Source organism: Syngnathus floridae, chromosome 13 (assembly GCF_059516105.1).
Source record: "Syngnathus floridae isolate MCC-2025c chromosome 13, RoL_Sflo_1.0, whole genome shotgun sequence".
NCBI classification, from domain to species: domain Eukaryota; kingdom Metazoa; phylum Chordata; class Actinopteri; order Syngnathiformes; family Syngnathidae; genus Syngnathus; species Syngnathus floridae.
In genome coordinates this window covers 4,767,221-4,787,307 of record NC_142425.1, presented here as the reverse complement: position 1 = coordinate 4,787,307, position 20,087 = coordinate 4,767,221, and the positions used below count along the sequence as shown (strand labels likewise).

Here is a 20,087-nt window from a genome sequence, read left to right as displayed (position 1 = left end):
TATATATATATATATATATATATATATATATATATATATATATATATATATATATATATATATAAACTTTTCCTCACCCCCCGTGGGTGGTCTCTTTTTCCCTTCAAGCTCGGGTCCTCTACCAGAGGCCTGGGAGCTTGAGGGTTCTACGCAGTATCTTTGCTGTTCCTAGTACTGCACTTTTCTGGACTGAGATGTCAGATGTTTTTCCTGGGATCTGTTTCAGCCACTCCTCCAGTTTGGGGGTTACTGCCCCTAGTGCTCCAATGACCACAGGTACCACTGAAGTCTTAACTCTCCAGGTCTTCTCCAGCTCTTCTCTGAGCCCTTGATATTTCTCAAGTTTCTCATGTTCCTTTTTCCTAATGTTACCATCATTTGGGATGGCTATGTGGCTATGGCTATGTCAACCACAACGGCCCATCTCAAATGGGCGAGATATATATATATATATATATATATATATATATATATATATATATATATATATATATATATATATATATATATATATATGTAATGTGTAATATGTCTTGTCACCGTGGGATAGTAGGAAACGCAATTTCGATCTCTTTGTGCGTCTTGACATGTGAAGAAATTGACAATAAAGCAGACTTTGACTTGTGTTATATATTTCACACCAGAAGATTTGTATAACTTGGAACTGTTAACAATTCTCCTCTGGAAGTCATAAATTGGTGTACTCAAATTGCATTTTTTCATAATACCTTTGGTACTAAAAATTTAAATAAATATTTTGAAATTCAGTGGTATTTGTCTTTATTTATATAATGTTTGGTCAAATACACTTTACGTAGGCTTAGTTTGTCTTGATTCTTCTCTCAAAGAGCACTGCCATCATGTGTCCAGAAAAACAACTGCATCCCCACTTTAGACAATAATTCACTTATGATGTCACATAGTTTAGTACAATTGAATGGAAAAGCACAGGCCAGCACTCGTCATTTATATGTTTATTGTTCCTGGTCATGAGGGACCACAAAGTTTAACTGTGTATCAGCTTGACTTGTAAATCTGATTTTATTGTCGTCTGCTTGCACAACTTTACTGAGTTAAAAACAAGTAATGAGAAGATAAAAAGTTGTGTGTACTGAGGCGGAAGCACTTTTCTTGTTTCGATGGTGTCCAAAAACTTTGGGAATGCTATACTGTGCTGAAAAAATATCAATGACAATTAATCGACTTTGAATCGACTTTCACCACATGATAGGAAAAATCCCTCTGGAAAATCTTTAATGATGTCACAGCGGATTTGGACAGTCCCACTAGCACGAGGGTGCCAGTGTTGATTGAAAAGCGTTTTCAGACGTCCTTCGCTCACTGATCGTTCAACAATTAACCAGCCTCAAAATGGATGATTAACTGCGAACGCACATCTGTCTTGGCACCTGTTGTGGATTCGTATGACAATAGTCATTCACCTTTGCTCAAAGATTGTTTACGAGGATGTTACAGCAGAGCATAAGCAGTTGGACAACCCAAAAGCGCATTCTTGTGATGTCGACTTACAAGCGGCAGGTCAGAACATTGAGTGCGGTACTGAGAGGCTCACACATTGTTCCACGCTGAGTAAACAGAGTCAAACGCTGGTGTTTTTTTGCCGGGGAGGTCGCTTCTCCCACACGAAAGCCTGAACAAACACTTTTTTCACCATTTTACAGTTTCCCCAGACGGGAGGCGAGTCCTGTGGCCAGCCGGGCAGGTTAATTCAGGTGTGTCCTGGCTTAACTATTAAACTAGACTGCGGGTGACCACACATTCACTTGGGAGAATGTCGGGAAAGGTCATTTTTCTGCTGTCTCTGGCGCTTTCATCGGCTCAGCAACTCTGCAAACCAGGTAGGGGGGAAAAAGTCCTTATCAACTGTATCTTAGCATACAAGGAGGGCTGTTAAACTGTCACAGGCCACACTGAGTCTGAACCCAAATGTGTGATTGCCTCAAATTACATAAACAAAACAAATTGATGAATAATTGGTTTTGCAATCAGAAGTAAAAAAAAAAAGAAAAACCCTGAAAAAACTATTGGTTCAAATATTTCATTTATTTAAAAAATTAAAGAACGCTTGAATGCTTGAATATCCTGACGAAAGCGAAGACAATTTGTTATTTTAGTCGATGCACATAATTTGCTTCCGCGGGGCGGCCAGGTTTGGACCCCGGGCCTCAAGTTTGACCCCTGTGATTAAAAGAATTCTGAATTGAACTAAAATATGTGTGCCATAATCTATCTCAGCCCAAACACGTATCACTTTCCAAATAGCAGACTTTTACAGTACGAAATTCAAACGAATGTTGGCTCTCCCTTGTAATCATCATTATCCGTGATGCTAACAGATTCAGAAATGAGTGTTGATAATTATCAAGGGCTAAATGGTAAGGAATTTTACATCAAGAAAATCAACAAATTTCAAACAAATAACGGGATAAAAGGTGTGGCTCGTTGCAGCGCCGTAAGCGGTTACCTGAGCTGACAACTTCCAAAATCACATGGAAAATAATTTTCTCTTGAATGCTTACAGATGTTTCAAATGGTTACAAGGTTCGGCTTAGCCTTCAAACAGCTTTGGGAGACAATACGGTGAGTACTATAAGTTTCCATCATCGTTAACCATGCTAATGGAGGCTAAAGGTGCCTGTTGCCATAGCAACCAGGCCCATCTGCAGACCGCTCTAAAGTCTTTGATGTGCTCCTGTTGTTGTTTGTCGCAGTATGTCTGGGACCAAAACGAAATGTTCCTCTTTCGGGCCACCCTGGCTTACACCATGAGGAATCATTTTAACGGCCAGGACTTTCAGTAAGAAAAAAAAACGGTTTAATTGTTTATAACCCTTAAATACAATGATGCCCTGAATATATGCATGTTCAAATTATACTGCCCCCATGTGGTCGAGAGAGAGAGAGAGAGATAGAGAGAGAGAGAGAGAGAGAGAGAGAGAGAGAGAGAGAGAGAGAGAGAGACGCACGCACGCACGCACGCACTTACGCACGCACGCACACACACACACACACACACACACACACACACACACAATGTCCATTGAAATTAAGCAAAGCGTTTGACCGGTGGCGCACTAGGTAGCACGTCCGCCTCACAGTTAGGAGGGTGCGGGTTCGATTTCACCTCCGGCCCTCCCTGTGTGGAGTTTGCATGTTCACCCCGGGCCCGCGTGGGTTTTCTCCGGGCACTCCGGTTTCCTCCCACATCCCAAAAACATGCTTGGTAGTCCGATTGAGCACTCCAAATTGTCCCTAAGTCCGAGTGCGAATGGTTGTTTGTCTCTGTGTGCCCTGTGATTGGCTGGCAACCGGTTCAGGGTGTCCCCCGCCTACTGCCCGATGACGGCTGGGATCGGCTCCAGCACACCCGCGACCCCCATGGGGACTAAGCGGTACAGAAAATGGATGGATGGATGTAATTCCTCTATATTTTTTTAATACAGTGCCATCTTTCTTAAGAAAAAAAAATAGAAACATTTTTGTTGATTTTGTTTGGATGGCTGGAACGAATTAAGGGCATTTCTATTCATTTCAATGGAGCAAGATGATTTAAAAGATGGCCGTTTTGTGCGCAGTTCAACAGTTTCAAAATTGCCACGTTTTTACGAGCATTGTCATGAAATTACTGTGAAACGATAACGTTCTGGGTATTTTTATAGCAGTCGAACATGTGAGGGTTAGTACATGCAAACAACAGCATGTGGATTACAGCTTCATAAAAGCCATTGAGTGGTGTTTTATTTGTTTATGGAACATCTCCCCAGAGTGGCCAACATCATTGTTTGTGACGAGACGCCGCGAGTGTCTTTCTGGTTCGTGGTCACGTGGCCAAATGACACAACCCGTTTGGTGGATGGAGGCGAGGTGGAGCTGGCAATCAGGTGATGTCCACTTACTACCTGCTTGGGGCCCTTTTGGAACTTTAGGAGCATCTGTTCCATGTGGCTTTTTAACAGTCCTTGTTCTGAATCAAATTGCATTTTTTTTATTTGAGCTCTTATTAAAAGCATATTGCATTTACCCTACAATATGAAAAATGCAGATGTACTGTTTGTAAAAAAAGGTTGTTTATAAAACAGACGCCCTCTATTGGTTTTAACAGGTGTTGCACCCAGCTGAGATCCAGTTAAGCATCATAATGTTTTTAAGTGCTGTGTAAATGATTTTGTGCACATGTACCTGTCAGGACGTCTCGGAACCGCATCAACAACGCCTTCCTGTTGAGCGACCGTACTCTGGAGTTTGTGGGCATTGCGCCCACTCTAGCGGCTCCCTACCAGCCCGCCACACCGCCGTGGCTCATCGCCTTTGGGGTGGTCATGGGCGCCGTTGGCGCGGGATTTGTCATTCTCGTCATCTCCTCGGCGATGCAGAAGAGACGGTGGGTTGAAGCATGCCAAAGAAGGCACATGGAAAAATCGAAATCCCAAATTCAATCAAGTTCTAAAACTCAACACTCTCTCACCAACTGAGGAGTCATAAACAAGAGAAACGAGGCTTGCGACAACAAAAACTGAACTCGATGCAAACAAATAGAGACAATGAGGCACACCTGGACATGACACGAACGGCTGAAGTGAGGTGATTGGTGGACACGAGGAACAAGGCCGATGAGAACAAGTGGAGACAAAAACCCAAGTACCAGACAAGACCTGATTGTGGAACACAAGCAGAAAGAATTCATATAAAATTTGCTCTAAATGTAAAATATACTAAAAATAACAGAATATACTTAAAATTTAAAGTAACGTCAACTTTTTCTTCATTTTGATTCTCAGAAAGAAGAAGGGGAACGTGGAGGACGTCACAGAGGACGAGGACGCCAACGTGGAGACGCCCAAATCGCTGAAGAACGGCAGCGTCCGACAGGGCCCAGCCGGAATTTCCAACGTCGCCTTCTCCGACGATGAGCGAGTCACACAAATGTAATTTCAAAATTCCAAACACTTCAATTTGAGGAAAAGAATATCTACAATACACCGCACATACGTCTTCAAGTTGATCAACTGTTTATTTTTTAATCATTGCGAATGTTTTCTTGAATCTGTATGCTTTTAGATACATTTGTGGGTACAAGTTCTAAAATAAATCCAAATGTGAAGTACAAAATTGTGCGCCGTGTTTGTGAAGCTGCATTTTGTCATGACACAAAGTTGGAGACATTCTAAATGATTCAAAAGCCTTGAGTGTTGTGTCAAAATAAAACGAGGAGGCTGAGGAACCCCCCCAAACTGTTCATCTTTCATCTCGGTGGCGTGCCAGACTGGGAAGTGACAGAGGAGGAGGCGCCCCGTCTCAACTGGGATTAAAATACTGAAGCTCAGCTGCAGCTCTAGTTGCAGATAAAGGGCAGAAATGAGCTAGCTAGCTAGCGACAGTATGCAGCTAACTCTATTTCTACCTGAAGATCAGTGACCCACCCACTAGAGTGGAACCTCAGTTGATGAACGACCCGGTTTTACAAACAATTTGGTTTTAGAATAACTTCAATGAAAAATAAACTCGGTTTCCAGCCTTTGCCTAAAATGGCTGCCACATGTAATTAATTACCTGGTGGCCTGCCGCCTCATACCGAGAACCCGGCTCTCTAATTTGCTGTGAATGCATCACATCGGCATGAGTGCTACTTGATTAAGAGACGCACCAGAGCCTTTGCGGAGGGGAAGAATAATTACATTTGAAGCTGTTACAACGTACGCTTTTATCCTAACAGTTGCCCCGAAAGCCGGAGGAAAAATGAATGGGTTTCATTCCAAACAGCTGCAGAAATGAGTCACATATCTTAAAGTGTTTTTGCTCTTGGGGGAACTCATTAACGCAGCACAGACGTTTGGTCCAAGGATGTGCATGAGCTCCTTTCACCTACTGTCCAGGCATTCACTCAGGCTGGGCACTTTTTGTTTTCAATTGCTTCATATGACATGTTGCAGGTTTTACGATCCAAACAATCATCCCTCATGCCACCCCCCCACCCCCGCCGCAACCGACTTGCGAGCCAAAATGAGCCACACTAGCGTTGTTCTTCATCTACACAGGGATTTCGCTTTACTGAACGGTTGACAAAAGACAACCGGCCTCCATCCAATCAGATCAGTCAAATGCATATTCACAATCATATCCCGCTGAATATTGGATGAGGGCCTATTTTCCGACAATGCACATTTCAAACTGTGGTGGAAATGAATATTTCAATCAATGTGAATCTTTCATAAGTTTTGTGTTGAAAGCCCAAGTGCATTATTAAATAACCACAGTGTCAAGTGAAAGATTTACTGTGCATTTGCTATCATGGCAGGCGTGAAATGACAGTGGTGGCGGGGGAAAGGGGGAGGGGGGTGTTAGTGATACACTGTGCACTGCTTCCAGGAAATCCTGGAAAAATCCAGAATCTCTCCATCCCTCTTCTTCGGGGTTGGCTGAGCAGCCCAGACTTCAAGAAGGAGTGTTTTCTATTTGTAAGTCAGGCCTGTTGTCTCCCTCGCGGTGCCTGGGTCCTCCTCCTCCCTGTGGGACTCGTCCGGAAATTCAAATGTGCCCCTTAAAAGTCCCACCTCAGTACTGGCTTCTCTTGGACTTGGCCGGTTTGAGAAGGAGCAGCTTGGACTTGGCTGGGATCCTCAGCCGCCTCCTGCTCCTTGCCACTCTTCCTCTCCCTGATGAGCGCTACCAGCCGCTGGAATTTGACGTTGAGTTCCTCCATGCCTCCTGCCGCCGGGTCCCGGTCCTTCCCGTTCTCACCTCGGTCTTGATCCTTCCCGTCCTCGCTTCCCAGTGAGCTCAGCGACTCGGCCCGAGAGTCGCGGCCCTCAAACTCGTAAGTCTGCAGCGAGTCATACGGCGGCTGCGACGGGTCGGACATCACCCGGTTGAGACGGAAGTTCAGCAGGTCCTCCATTCGTAAGGGTTGACGGTTGTCGGGTATTGTCCCGGGTAGACTCGTCGCCACTGCGGTTCCGTTCAGCGAGCCCACGATGCTGTACGTGTCCGTCATGGGGTAAACGGGAACCTTGGCGTCGGGGTAACTCCGCTCGGAAATGGACGGTAGTGACCAGTCGGTGTCGGTGTCCTCCACGGTGCAGCTGGTGGCGCCGGTGCTGATCAGAGTCTGGTTGGCTGACGAGCTGCTGGGACTCTGGCAGGAGGAACCGGTAGGGTCAGAGCAGCTCAGACTGGCTGGACCGCTGATTGGCGCTGACTGGACCTCTGCTGGGCTTGTCTGCCCAAAGACAAGACAACAAGGACCCTACCTCAGTCATAGGGTTGGTAAATTCAGAGGTGGGCCAATCGGCACAATACCGATAGCTGGTATCTACACACTTGAAAATGAGCTCCTACCTTACCTTAACGTGGTCCCGCTTCTGAGTGTCATCGTGAATCTTTGTTCCATCTTCAGTCCTGCCCGTCAGCCTGCTCAGCGTTTGCGCCGCTAGCACACTTGCTCGTCCGTTTTCGGGAGGACACTGCTGCACCGGCTGGTTCCGGATGACAGGAGCGGCGGCCGCGAGGCGCCGTCCCGGTAGAGGAAGTTGCACGCCTGCCTGCAGTGGCCCGGCCTGGTAGTAGTAGTCCCGGAGCGACGGCAGCGTGTGCATCCCGTAGCAGAGCCGCCCGTAGAGGGGCGCCGAGCCGGGCCGCCGTTCGGGCTCCGGTCCTGGGTAGGCGTTACGGGTCACGCTGAACGTCCTGGAGCGAGGGGGTGGCGCGCTCTGCTGTGTGTACCATCTGCAGACGCAGGAAGTAAGAAAGTACAAATACTTTGTTTCTGTCGACCTCCCCCCTCCCCAGACGTCAACCTCACATGTTTCGATGCACGTTTTGGATCCTGTGCATGCTCTGCAGCGCCGCCATGTCGAAGGCGGCCGTGTCCGCCTCGCCCCCGCCCTCGTCGTCATAGGAGATGATGTTCTCCCGGATGTCGTCGTCCTCCGAGGATGAGAGGGCGTCTCGTTTCTGACGCCTTAGTGACAGGGACAGTGCGCAAACCACTGGGGGGCAAAAATAAGACGGGCGCCCACATCAGAATTAACGGCGTCTTGGCGTAAACGATTTTGCGGAGCCCATTCAATTTGAGACCCACCGACCTACCCAGCAGAGTGGTGACGCAGGCCAGCGCCGCCATCAGTATAACCAGCGTGAAGACGGCCGAGGGCGAGGCAGACGGAGCTGGGCGGCATACGGCGCGCCGCTCCCAGCGCCGGCCCCGCGTTCGGGGGCTGCGCTCCTCGGTGCGCATGCCACCCCGCAGGCACGGGCAGACAGTCACGGTGACCGTGGCCGTGTTGGCCAGGCCCGAGGCGCCGTCTCGCAGCACCACCGGCACATAGAGGCTGACTAAGGACGACGAGTAGCCGGGTGCCGGCTCCAAGGACGACTGCAGCACAAGGCTGGCCGTCACGCCTAGGGACAACAACAAACATGGCATCGTGAGTCACCGCACTGCAACATGCTTTACCATCTTTTACTTCCTGTCCTATGAGGATGAGTCAAAATATGTCTCCACATGATGCTCGAGTCTTACCGCCGCTGTCCCTGATGGAGAGGTTGAGGGCAGAGCTAGACTCGGGCGGGATGCTGAAGTGGACCGGCGCATCCTGCCCTCCCGGGTCTCGGTCGACAGCGCGTAGAACTTGAACAACCTGTGGGTCAAACGCATCATGTGACTCGCAGACAATGGCTAGGCGGACCTCAAGATGGATTTCACGGATGTGGAACAAATGTACTTTCAACAGATGCCATCAATCGGGAAGCAAACACGCAACTGACCTGTCCCGGGGTGGTGGAGTCACAAACGGATGTGGTGTATTGTCTGTCCAGTTCAGGCGCATTGTCATTCTGGTCCAGCGTTTCTATGGCAACCACCACCCTTGACACAAGATTGGGGTTGTCTAAACACAAATGGAAAAGCTATAAATGTTCATCAAGCCATCCCTGAAGTTCTATTAGTTCCACCGCGCACTTTGCAGACGGTGCTTTGGCTGATATACGAGCGGCGGGGCGCCGGGCTCTGGCGGCGGACCCGACGGGCCCGGCAAACGCACCCCTCTGCGTGGCAATGACAGTGATGTTGTGCCACTGCTCCCGCTCGCGGTCCAGCTCCATCACCGTGCTGATGAATCCCGTGTCGGAGGCGATGCGGAACAGAGCCTCCGGATCCGACTGAGGATCGATGGAGTACCTGCCGAGTGCAAAACAGCAAAAGAGTGAGCGAGCGAGCGAGCAAAGTGAGCGAGGGAAGTGAGGTGTGTGACCCACACCTGATGTTGCCGCTCTGTCCCGTGTCAGGATCCACGGCGTGCACGCGGCCCACCGAGCAGACGGGCGGGCAGTTCTCTGACACGTCCAGATGGTAACGGGCCTGGGAGAAGCGCGGTGGCTCGTCCGCGTTAAGGACCATGACCCGCACCATGGCCTGGTCCTTGAAGGGGCCGACCTTCAGGTAACGAGGGTCCACCAGGGGATTGGCCACCTCCACGGTGAATGAGTATGAGTTGCGAGTCTCGTAGTCCAGCAGCTGGTAAGGAAAGAAGAAAACAATCCCGTCAGTTTTTCCATTTCGTTCCAATAACAAACAGTGGAGATGGTGGAACCGGATAGTTTGAATAGTTGAGTTCTAAGTAACGACTCATCTTGCTGGTCAAAATGCTAACGTTGTGTTAGCAACATGAAGCCTAGTCAGGAATCTAGCAATGTACTTACATTTGCTTGGAAAGTAAAACAAAGGTCAAATAAAGGTTTGTCACAGGAAGACTGTTGCTCCTCAATATCGTGGTAAAAAAAATGTTTACCAGATAGTTTTATCTCACCGGATGGCTCTAATGAGGTGGATTAATTCTCATTAGGGACGCAATTTGCACACTTAATTTAACATTGGCTGTACGGTCATTATCTGCGAATGTCGTTAAGACCCTCCCTGAGCACAAAGACACATTTACCTGCTCATTTTAATACATTACCATCCTCGCGGATCACAGACGGCATGACGCAGACGGTTTTAACGGCTATACATAAAACATTATGTTGGGAAATGTGTGCTTGCTGGATTATTTCCCCGTTGTAACGATGCTTTTTGTCAATTAAGGAAGAAAAGCACATTTGTGAGATGAGCAGAACAAGTGAGCGTGTGCAAAATCTTCAGCCGGCTCGTGCTCACTTTGTTCAGTACAATGATGGCTTCTCGCTCCCTGCCGCTGATGTTGAACGTCTGCGCCTCTTCTGCGTCCATGATGGTGAACTCCAGTAGCGCATTGTCGCCCACGTCGGCGTCCGTGGCGGTGAGACGGCCCACCTCCACGCCTGGCGCCGCCAGTTCTGACACGGAGAACGACCACGCACCTGTGAGAGGGGAGAAATAAAAAAATAAATAAAACAGATGAATGCAATGAGGCGTTAATAATGATGAAACTCCTGGTGAGCACAAAGACGAGATGACAATCATTACTGACATCATTAGTGATAAATCATGCTTAACCCTGTGTGCCACGTCAGAGTCGACGGGGGAACTAAAAGTATCATGGAGAACGATCGTTTTTCTCAGTTTTAATGGCAAGTTGCGGCCTTGTGCCGGTTCAGCCCCTGATCGGCTTGCAAAGTCTCACACATTTGCTCCGGTTTCATCGTCCTTGGTGCTGGTTAATGACTCAAATAGGCCGCGGTGTATTATAATGGACGTTTAAAAAGAAAAACAACACCCATAAAAAAAAGTCCCCTTCCCATTCAAGCAACATCCCAAACGAGAACATTTGCTTTAATTATCGCTCTAAGAGAAATTAATGACCCCGGGCGGGCTTGGCTTTGTGGCCGGTAAAGGACGGGGCGGGGAGGGTCATAGCAGTCAGATTAAAAGTGAATAAATAACACACTGGCGCCACGTTAATATTAAACAGCTTCTATAAAGCAAGGTACGCCGCCAGAATATATCGCAGGGACGAGCTGGCTGGCAGTGGCTTTAAATGCGATGACGAATGGCCGCACCGGCACGAGCAGAGAGATGATATACGGCGCGTTTCTCCGCACCGTACGTCTCAGTGGCTCGAGTGCCTCGGCACTGATTTGGCTGCCTATTCAAGCGCAAAGCACTGAACTTTAACATGAAATATTAATAGCACAGTACAGGGAAGGAGATGGACGTGCAATTTTGCTCTTGAGACGCGACCCGTCGGAGGCCGAGGAGGCAAAAGACAAAAGGCAAATAGCAGCGTTTGAAAGGACAAGTGTCATTTTGCCACAGGTTAGCGGAATGACGCGAGGAACCATGAAATTAACCTGAACAGAGAAGCTAAGAGAATCACACCTTAGGTATTCAACCAAAGCACATAACTTTACCTTCAAGTCCGCTAGCTTAATGCTAACACGCAATTGAAAACATCATTGACGAGCTAAAGAAACTAGCATTGATGTACCGGTTTAAGATTCACAAACAAAAACACATGTAAACATGCAATATCCTGTAACAGTACTCACTGCGTATATTTTTTATCCTCCACTAACATTTGTGTTCTTAGCAGTCATTACCTCTCAAAAAAGTCAGCGTCATGTCTCAGCAGAAAGAGTATCATCAAGCTAATTGCGCTTACTGCGTCTGAAGTGAGGTGGGTTGTCGTTGACGTCGCTCAGCCTCACGGTGACCGTCGTGGTCCCCGACAGGCCCCCTAGATGGCCCCCCATGTCTCTGGCCTGGAGTACCACCACGTACTCTTCCTGGGTCTCTCGGTCCATGTTGGGCACGGCGGTCCTCAGGATACCTGAGTGGAAAACGTGGGGGGAGGAGGGGCGGAGGACAGACTCCAATCAGCACGAACACATCACTCGGGCGCAAACTTTGCTAAGTGCCGCGCTGACCTGTCTGTGGGTCCACCGAGAAGTAGTCAAGTCCTTCAGCGATTGCGTAGACCAGCTGGGCGCTGTTTCCGTACGTGGGGTCGTCAGCGTCTGTGGCCGTCACTTGGATGATGGACGTGCCTACGGGTGCATTAAATAAACACTTTACACTTGCCCAGAGGATTAATATAGCATAAGCTCGAATGTCCGGCCATATGTTGACGATGGAGGGAAAAACACACACGCGCTCACACGCACGATCAGGACACTCAAAAGTATGATAGCAGCATCGGAGCGTATCATGCACCTGCCCAATGATTGTTTGGGGCATAATGCTTGTTTGGAGCTTTTTGCTCAGCGGGGAAACGGATTATGCAGACGCAGGCGTCAATGCTAATCTGCTGGCCGGATGATTGGTCGGATTGTTTGAAATGTTTGTCTAGAGATTAAGGCCCCCTAAAGACTGACTTTGGTCGAATGAAAGGTGTTCAAGTGTGGTTATAGAGTAAGTAGTTCAATTTAGTTACTTCCCGCAGCTTTCAGTAAATGGAATGTCCAGTGAGGACAGCAAAAAGGACAACGACAGACAGATTCAACGGCGGCCATCTTTGCCTTACCGATGTTGGCCATCTCGGGTACGGTGGCGATGTAGGGCTCGCCGGGGAAGATGGGCGGGTTGTCGTTGATGTCCTGCACTCGGATGATGAACTGCGAGGACGGCTCCAGGGCGCGGCCCGTCTGGCGGTCGGTGGCGGTGGCAGTGAGGCGGTACTGGTCCTTCTCCTCGCGGTCTAGAGACTTGGTGACGTGGATGTTGCCCGTGTTGCTGTCGATGACAAACACTGAGCCCACACCTTCGCCCTCCAGCGTGTATTTGGTGTGCCCGTCCCCACGGTCCATGTCCGTGTGCAGCTGGCGAGCAAATTGCATACAAACGGGCCGCTTTTAGTATGTTTAAAAAATGTCCATTTGCACGATTTCATGATGATCATGATGAAGACAGCAATGAAATGTTTTATGGAGCTCGTAGCGCAGATCTAGCGTGATTCATGTTAGTATGATGTGCTCGCTTGGTCAATGAGAAACCAATGGTACCAGGTGTTTCTGTGTGTGTGTTTGCGGCACTAACGCGCTCGTTAACTCGACCCAAGCACACAAGCCAGAGGAGGTCTCGTCAATGCGGAGCCTCCGTAATGCTCGATGTGAACCCGATAACAAATCCTCCAACCATCTGCTCACTTTTTCCGACATGTGAGGACATTTGTCATGTACATTTGTCATATGTGAGACAAAAAGTGGACGTGGAGTGAAGTGACCTGTCAGGGGGTCAGCTGAGAAATAATTGTGGTGAACACCAGCTGGGCGTTGAGACAGAAATTGTACGATTGATTTTTAAACTAGCAGGATTTTTTGAGCAGAACAAAATGTAAACATCTTTTTGTAAACAGTATTACAACAATAAGCAACAGACTTTGGTCAGAAACTAAAACTAAAAAACAAAAAAGAATGCATGGCAAGCTAAAAAGTGTGCAGCATGGCAAGCGTGCAAGACCAAGACACGAGTGCATGTGTGCGTGCGTGAGAGTGAGCGTGCGGAAAGGGCCAGGCCGCAAAGAGATTAGTCAGCTGCTGAGCTTCCTGACCAGGAACCTTGGCCACGCATCAGCCCTCGGGCCACCCGCGCTCATCGCGGGCTCATCGCGCGCTCATAGTGCGCTCATGGTAATCTTGCCAGTCTTACTCACAAGCCGGCCCGTACGTATTTTCTCTCAACGCATGAGCTCGTCACGTGTGATTACGACGACCTTCTGAAACATGCGCAGTGCAGGTGTTCCTAATAAAGTGGCCGGTGAGCATGCAAATGAGAACGCATGCCTGCGGGCGACAGAGTTGACTATAAGCCCAAAGTACATCTGTGCTGGCGGATAACGTTGCGGATTAAAAAAAAGTCATAATAGCACGCCCGACACCCCACGGTTTGCCCGATAAGCGATTTGTGTGTGTGTGTGTGTGTGTGTGTGTGTGTGTGTGTGTGTGTGTGTGTGTATTCATCCCTTCCTTGCCTTCGCTTCCTCCTCAAAGCCAACAGCACGTTGTGTGTGCGCGCGTGTGCCATCCCCTCGCCCCCTCCTGGGCCGAGTGTAATTGTTGTCTCAGTCCTGCTGTGCTTCAGTCGGTGTGAAAAGGAAGGAGAAACGGCTTTTTCCCGTCTGGCAAACAAAGCGCAACAACGCTGCCGCAATCAGCCGCCCGCCACCTTCTTTCCACCCCCAGCTGCAAAGGTGCAGACAGCACTGGAATGTAAAAACACAAAATGCGGCGGTGCCTCGACATCCGAGTTGGATTTGATCCGTCAACGCGTTTGCATCAGTGGCCGGTATCGGCAGCCTCCGCAAGACCTCGATATCTAAAAATCAAGCCTACTTTTGGCACCTCTGATTTTCAGCCGAACAAGCTGAGCCGAAAAAGAAAACGAGGCTTTATTTTAAAACGTCGCCCCGGCTTTATTGCGCAAATATGGAAGTAGCGTTCCCCTGATTGCTTTAGCGCCGCTCGCCGACTGTATCAATAACAAGCAGAGCGGGATATTAAACATTTATGAGCAGTACGCCGCACGGCTAAGAAAGCAATCTAGGCTGTCATTGTAAAGTATGTGACGGCGGCCCCAAAGTGGCTGGCAGCGCGTGCCGCTTTGACTCCCCGCTCGCGGACGGCCTTGTTCCAGCAAAGCTGCAAAATGGGGGCGCCGTGCTTCAGGTGGGCATTGCTGGCTTTGTGGCAGTGCAACGAGCCAGAAGAGTCCAATTTGTGTTCGTTTGGGCTAATAGCGCAATGCTACGTTAGCCGGAGGAAAAAGCTTCACATTTGAAGTTTGCTTAAAATAAAAAAATATAAACATCTTTTTATAGCCTCAAGTACAAATGGAGCAATCATCGTGGGGACATTATGCAATGACGAAAACAAGCCACATCTTTGAAGAAACCTTGCAAAATGGCCGCCACAAACCAAAATGGTCGACTTTCTAATCATGACAAACATGCCTAGCTGACTTCATATTGTTCTGGGAAACAAGCTTTATGTATACTCTTCTCGAAATGTTTGGCCGAGCTCTGGCCTTGCGGTTACGAGTTTGCTATTTTATCGACAGTCATCCGAGTTTGTCTTTGAAGGACACCTTGAAATGGCCAAAACAACCCTAAAACGTCCACTTCAAACGAAACCGTCAGACTTCCCTGCATGTCTTTTTGAGCTCGGCCTCTCGGGACTCGTGAGCCGAATTTCATGTCGCTGAGTGAAGCTGGCCTCAGACTGTGAAAGTCGTACAGCATTCGAGCAGAAAGGAGTCACAAAAAGACGTTTTGGAAAGACAGTTTCAAGGCACCCACTGACCTCTTGTGTTTTGTATGTAGGATGCTGTTTTACCGATAAATTGATGCAGAGTCATTTTGGTTCTACTTACCCGTCCAATGAGCACGGGTTCCGGGCCTCGGTACTCCTCAATGACGAAGAACTGGTTCCACAGCCAGCTTCTCTTCCGCCGAGAACGAGGCCGCCTGGATCTTTGCGCACCTCCACCGTTCAACTCTGACTGCCACGACTTCTCCTGGCCCGCCTCGGAAATTAGCCTCAGCCCGGCGGAACCCTCCTCATATAGCGCTTCAACTTTTCCATGAGTCCTCGGGTCGGTCCCCGTTAGTCCGAGGCTAGGTTTAGCCGCTAAGTGCAAAGATGGACCAAGTCCTGGCAGATGCTGCGAAGCGACACGGCTGACGCACAAGAAGAGAAGAAGAAGGACGACAGCTCCTCTCATCACTGAGATCTCAGTGGTTGAACGCCGGGGAGATGATTAGTGGCTCAATGTTGACGTCCATCTTCTTCAAGTTCCGCTGGATCATGTTGTGAAAATTCTGTTGAACAGAAAAAAAGCTTGGGATTATCGGTACAGAGAAAAAAAAAAAAATCATCGGGCGGCAAGAACACGAGTACCTCTCGACCGAAACACCAACGAGCACAAAGCATAGGAGACACTTTTTGTCTTCCCACCAAGATGGGGGGAAAGGTTACTCTCATCATTTCATTTTCCAAAGGCTTCCCATTCATGTTGGACAAAAAAGACATTACATGGTTGACTTTAGCAATTTTGCCGTTACAATCACCGGAGAGAAGAAATAATGAGCTCATTAACCTTGAGGACCTGCGACTGGCTCTTTTTGGCTGTGAGGAAAGTTTCAAACCTGAGTTTGTCATTTCTACATTGAAGCCATTTAGCACGTTGCTCGCTCGCGTGTGATGACACGTCCAAAGGCTCTCTTGTTAACAAGTGAACACGATATTTTACACACTCATCAAATTTGCTCTGCTGGCTGTAAAATCATAAACATACACACACGAACGGACGCACAAAAGGAAAACTCAAATTCCAGACCAAGAAGTGCGTTTGGGTGATTGACTTGCGTGGTGATTTTTACAATTGCAATATGACTTTGAAGTGGAAAATATTCACGAGTGACTTTTGATCATGGACAGCAAGTTCACATAACAAGATGACTATATTTTTGTTTTTAGAAGATTAATCAGTCATGATATTAATAAAAATGCATTTTATTTGATCTATTTTTGATATATGAAAACGGTTTTATTATTTCTCTTTTATCAAAGTTGCAGTCATGTTTTCTCCACCTATTTTTTCCTTGTCAGTGAAAGCACGACGCCAGTTAATGGAGAAGGCAAACCATTTTGTGCGCCGAGATGTTTTTTGCTTCTTGTGCCAAGTTATCAAAACGGGCGCTGTAAATAATTGATGGTGAAATTTCTTTTATGCTTTTCACTTTTGTAGTGAAGCACATTTCGACTGTTCTTTGATTTAGTACTTTTACTTTTTTTGACATAAGTAGGCCTATCTACAAGATAATGGGGGCAGGTAGGCAGGGGACGTGGAAAAATCTCCCCTAATGAGTTACTGTGCACCTCTGCAACTTTTTTTTTTTTTTTAATCTATTCAAGTGACTAACCTTGATGTAATGTTAAGATAAAATCGGAACTCTTTTTTTTTGGAAGAATGTCCGACAGTGAATTAATGAGTAAGAAAAGTAAAGTTCAATTGGATCATTTGTCATGGCGCCCTGCTTTCGGAATAATTTCAATATTATTTGGGGTCAGAAAAAGTCATTTTATTGAGCAGTGGAACGTGCCCTCCAGTTACAAGCGCTGTCACGCCAACACTGCCTATAGCTGAAGGGTGATGACCTCACTAAAGATGGCCGCCTCCCGCCTTTCCTTAAGACGCTCATTAGACATCAATGACACGAGCTGATCTCATCCGCCTCAAAAACATGACGTGACTGCTTCCTTTTTCGTGTTTGGACGTCTCACCTGAATGCGATGCACCCAAAACCAAATTTGCTGGCATCTGTTATCTCCTCTTTGCACCCACGCCAGCCATTCAGGCATTAGACACACACACACATGGATGTGCAAACAGATCCGGTCAAATTTGTGTGCGTGTGGGATTGAAATGCGCAAATTCCGCCACGTGCGTGATCAATGCGGCGGCTAAAACGTGGCGCGAATAATGACGGCGACTAAACAAATGCGCTTTGATCCATTTACATGTAAATGAGCCCAGAGCCGCTTTTTGATGACGCCGTAAAATAGCAACTCGACATTGTCACGGCAGTTGAAGCGACGTGACAGACTAACTTGCGTTTCATCGCCATGCTCATGAAAGGCGAGAAGATGTTGTTCTCGGTTGTCATGGAGATCACAGAGTTTTGGCTCACCTGGCAGAACACGATCTGCTCTTGCGTTCGTTAGCACTTGCGTCACACCGGAGCCCACCTTGATGATTGTGTTGCACCTCTGAAAAATAAAAAACAAACAAAAAACTTTCATAGAATCTCACTGAAGTGCAACCGGAGATAGGAAAACTTCTTGCCAGGGGACAATTTTGCTCCTCACATGTCAGTTGGTCACAAGGTCACGCTTGCATTAAAATACATCTTCACAATTATTTGTCACAGAGAGAGCATCCTAATATGGTTTCAAAAATCTTGTCATGGTTTTGCGGGATCCATTCCTAGACCACCCACTTAAGTTTCCAATTTAACCACAGCAGACAATTGCCAATGCACTTTCCTCCCTCCCGGGAGACGCTTGCCTTGTGGATTAGCACGTTTCTGACACCATTCATCATCATCCAGATGTACACTTCACGCTAAGCGATGTCAACGCCGCTTTTTAAATCCCTCCCAAAAAGAAAAGGACAAAAAGTACATTTCCTGGAGCACTTTTGTGGCTATTGTGCTTTTTTAGCACAGCTTTGGTGGCTTTGTGTTATTCATTCTTGTAGCGAGTGTGTGTGTGTTAGGATGAAACTGAAAGTGTGATTTCCTGGTCGAAATGATGAGTGGGGACATCACCCCAAATGGCAAATCGCTGTTCCCGTCGCACTTTGCTCTGAAACAACTTCCATTTTTATTAATAAAAATAGAAGCTGCCGGGCGATGCGTGCCGAGCCTTTTACATATCGTAGTGGATGGAGTCGCCCAGTAATAGAAAGGGATGAATGGAGCAATGGATGGATGGATAGAGAGGGGGTTAATGGTTAAAGTACATGAGAGGCTACAAGCTTGGCGGGCAGAAATGACCAGAGTGGAATCACGTTGTGTCCCATTTCAGCATCTCCCGTCGCCTTAGTGCTTAGAGAGCTCTCATCCATCCTTCATGCACACACACACACACACACACACACACACACACACACACACACACACACACACACACACACACACACACACACACACACACACACACACACACACACACACACACACACACACACACAGACACACACACACGCACACACGCGCACACACACACACAGACACACATACACACAAACACACGGGAAATCAGGGAACTCTCACATTTGCTGAGTTTGGGAACCAAGCATTGCCACAAAGAGTGAAAATCTGGGACTAACCTCTGAAAAGTTAGAAAAAGTTAGGCCCTGACAGGTGCTTTACGGATCGATGTGAAATTTGGTGGACATGTCGGAAAATTCAACAGGAAGTCGGCCATCTTAGTTTGTTGTGGCCATTTTGGGCCATTTCAGGGCTTTGAGGTTAAGGGCAAGTCAAGGCTCATCATTATTTATAGCGTAATATTAAAAATGGGAAAAATATTACAAAGGTGTGAGTGTACAAAGAAATGAAGCATTGTTAGAAATTAGACTTAAAAGAATAATTGTTTTTTTCTCTCCTTATATTGCCTGCAGGGTTCATAAAGGATTTGCTGAATGCTGATGCGTCTCTCTGTTGCCACTTTGCTACGTGACTTTTTGAATTTCCTGCTTGCATGATCTAAGAACTGACAATGCACATTGTTGAAACATCAGTATCTTAAACGCGCGCACATGCACGCGCACACATGCACACATCTGGCCCTGCTTGTTAGTGCTTCCCAAGTTAGCGAAGAGACGCACTAAAACAGCCCGCGGCCTGACCTTGTCTCGTTATGAGGTCCGGACAGGATGATAATAAGAAGAACAACATAAAATAAAGTGACCTACTTGATGTGCACGCCCCCCCCCCCCCCCCCCCCAACTACCCCCCACCCCCTTGATGTGATTCACACACTCGGGCTGAGCGATGCCAACAACAATGATGATTTGTCTCCAATGGCTGTAGATGATGACAACACAGATGAAGATGATGTTGATGAGCGGCACCTCCATGCACGTGTGAGCAAAAAAAAAAGAAAGAAAAAGAAACATGGTGCAAATGAAGAAAGAAAGAAAGAAAGAAAGTCAAGCTTGGCTTGGCATACCCGGCGTGCAGCTGAAAGCGATCGTGCGCGTGGAAGAGAACGCTGAGGGTGATGTGAGCTTGACGCGAGGTCCGTCCCCTTCACCCAGCCTCCCTCTCGCGCTCCCTTGCTCTCCTCCACTCTCTCTCTCTCTTCATCGCTCTCATCCTCCCTCACTCGTCTGTCTTTTCCCTCCATTAGTCTTCAGCGTGGAGGAGGCGGCTCTCTAAAAGCTTGCTATTTTTGAGGAGGGACACTTTGCCAAGTATTTTTTTGGGGGTTCACGCTTATATCTAAAGCACACACTCAGATATAGGTACATCCACACACGCGCGCGCGCGCGCGCACACACGCACACACACACACGCACACACGCACACACACACACACGCATACACTTTTGCCCAGTGGCGTATAGCCACTCGGGGACTTTAACCACCTCC

The 20,087-nt window shown here is 47.6% G+C and overlaps 2 protein-coding genes across 4 annotated transcripts; one reads left to right on the top strand and one right to left on the bottom strand.

Annotated features, from left to right (window-relative positions):
- The first annotated feature begins 1,496 nt into the window (after positions 1 to 1,496).
- cltrn (collectrin, amino acid transport regulator) lies at positions 1,497 to 5,142 on the top strand. Its single transcript, XM_088393793.1, has 6 exons — positions 1,497 to 1,859; positions 2,543 to 2,601; positions 2,733 to 2,818; positions 3,786 to 3,902; positions 4,208 to 4,402; positions 4,800 to 5,142. The coding sequence occupies exons 1-6, from the start codon at positions 1,793 to 1,795 to the stop codon at positions 4,948 to 4,950; spliced, it is 675 nt and encodes a 224-aa protein (XP_088249919.1). The 5' UTR covers positions 1,497 to 1,792; the 3' UTR covers positions 4,951 to 5,142.
- On the bottom strand, positions 5,014 to 19,749 carry LOC148388242 (cadherin-24-like). Of its 3 annotated transcripts, XM_088393783.1 has the most exons (15): positions 19,666 to 19,749; positions 17,619 to 17,697; positions 15,299 to 15,746; positions 12,456 to 12,750; positions 11,860 to 11,979; positions 11,595 to 11,762; positions 10,172 to 10,353; positions 9,276 to 9,532; positions 9,060 to 9,196; positions 8,785 to 8,906; positions 8,540 to 8,657; positions 8,107 to 8,418; positions 7,820 to 8,006; positions 7,362 to 7,743; positions 5,014 to 7,237 (listed from the first exon to the last, which is right to left on the bottom strand). In XM_088393783.1, the coding sequence occupies exons 3-15, from the start codon at positions 15,647 to 15,649 to the stop codon at positions 6,560 to 6,562; spliced, it is 3,309 nt and encodes a 1,102-aa protein (XP_088249909.1). In that variant the 5' UTR covers positions 15,650 to 15,746; positions 17,619 to 17,697; positions 19,666 to 19,749; the 3' UTR covers positions 5,014 to 6,559. The 3 variants fall into 3 exon arrangements, with proteins under 3 accessions (XP_088249909.1, XP_088249911.1, XP_088249910.1); XM_088393785.1 differs by lacking the exons at positions 15,299 to 15,746; positions 17,619 to 17,697; positions 19,666 to 19,749 and adding an exon at positions 13,902 to 14,304; XM_088393784.1 differs by lacking the exons at positions 15,299 to 15,746; positions 17,619 to 17,697; positions 19,666 to 19,749 and adding an exon at positions 13,482 to 13,541.
- Positions 19,750 to 20,087: the final 338 nt, after the last annotated feature.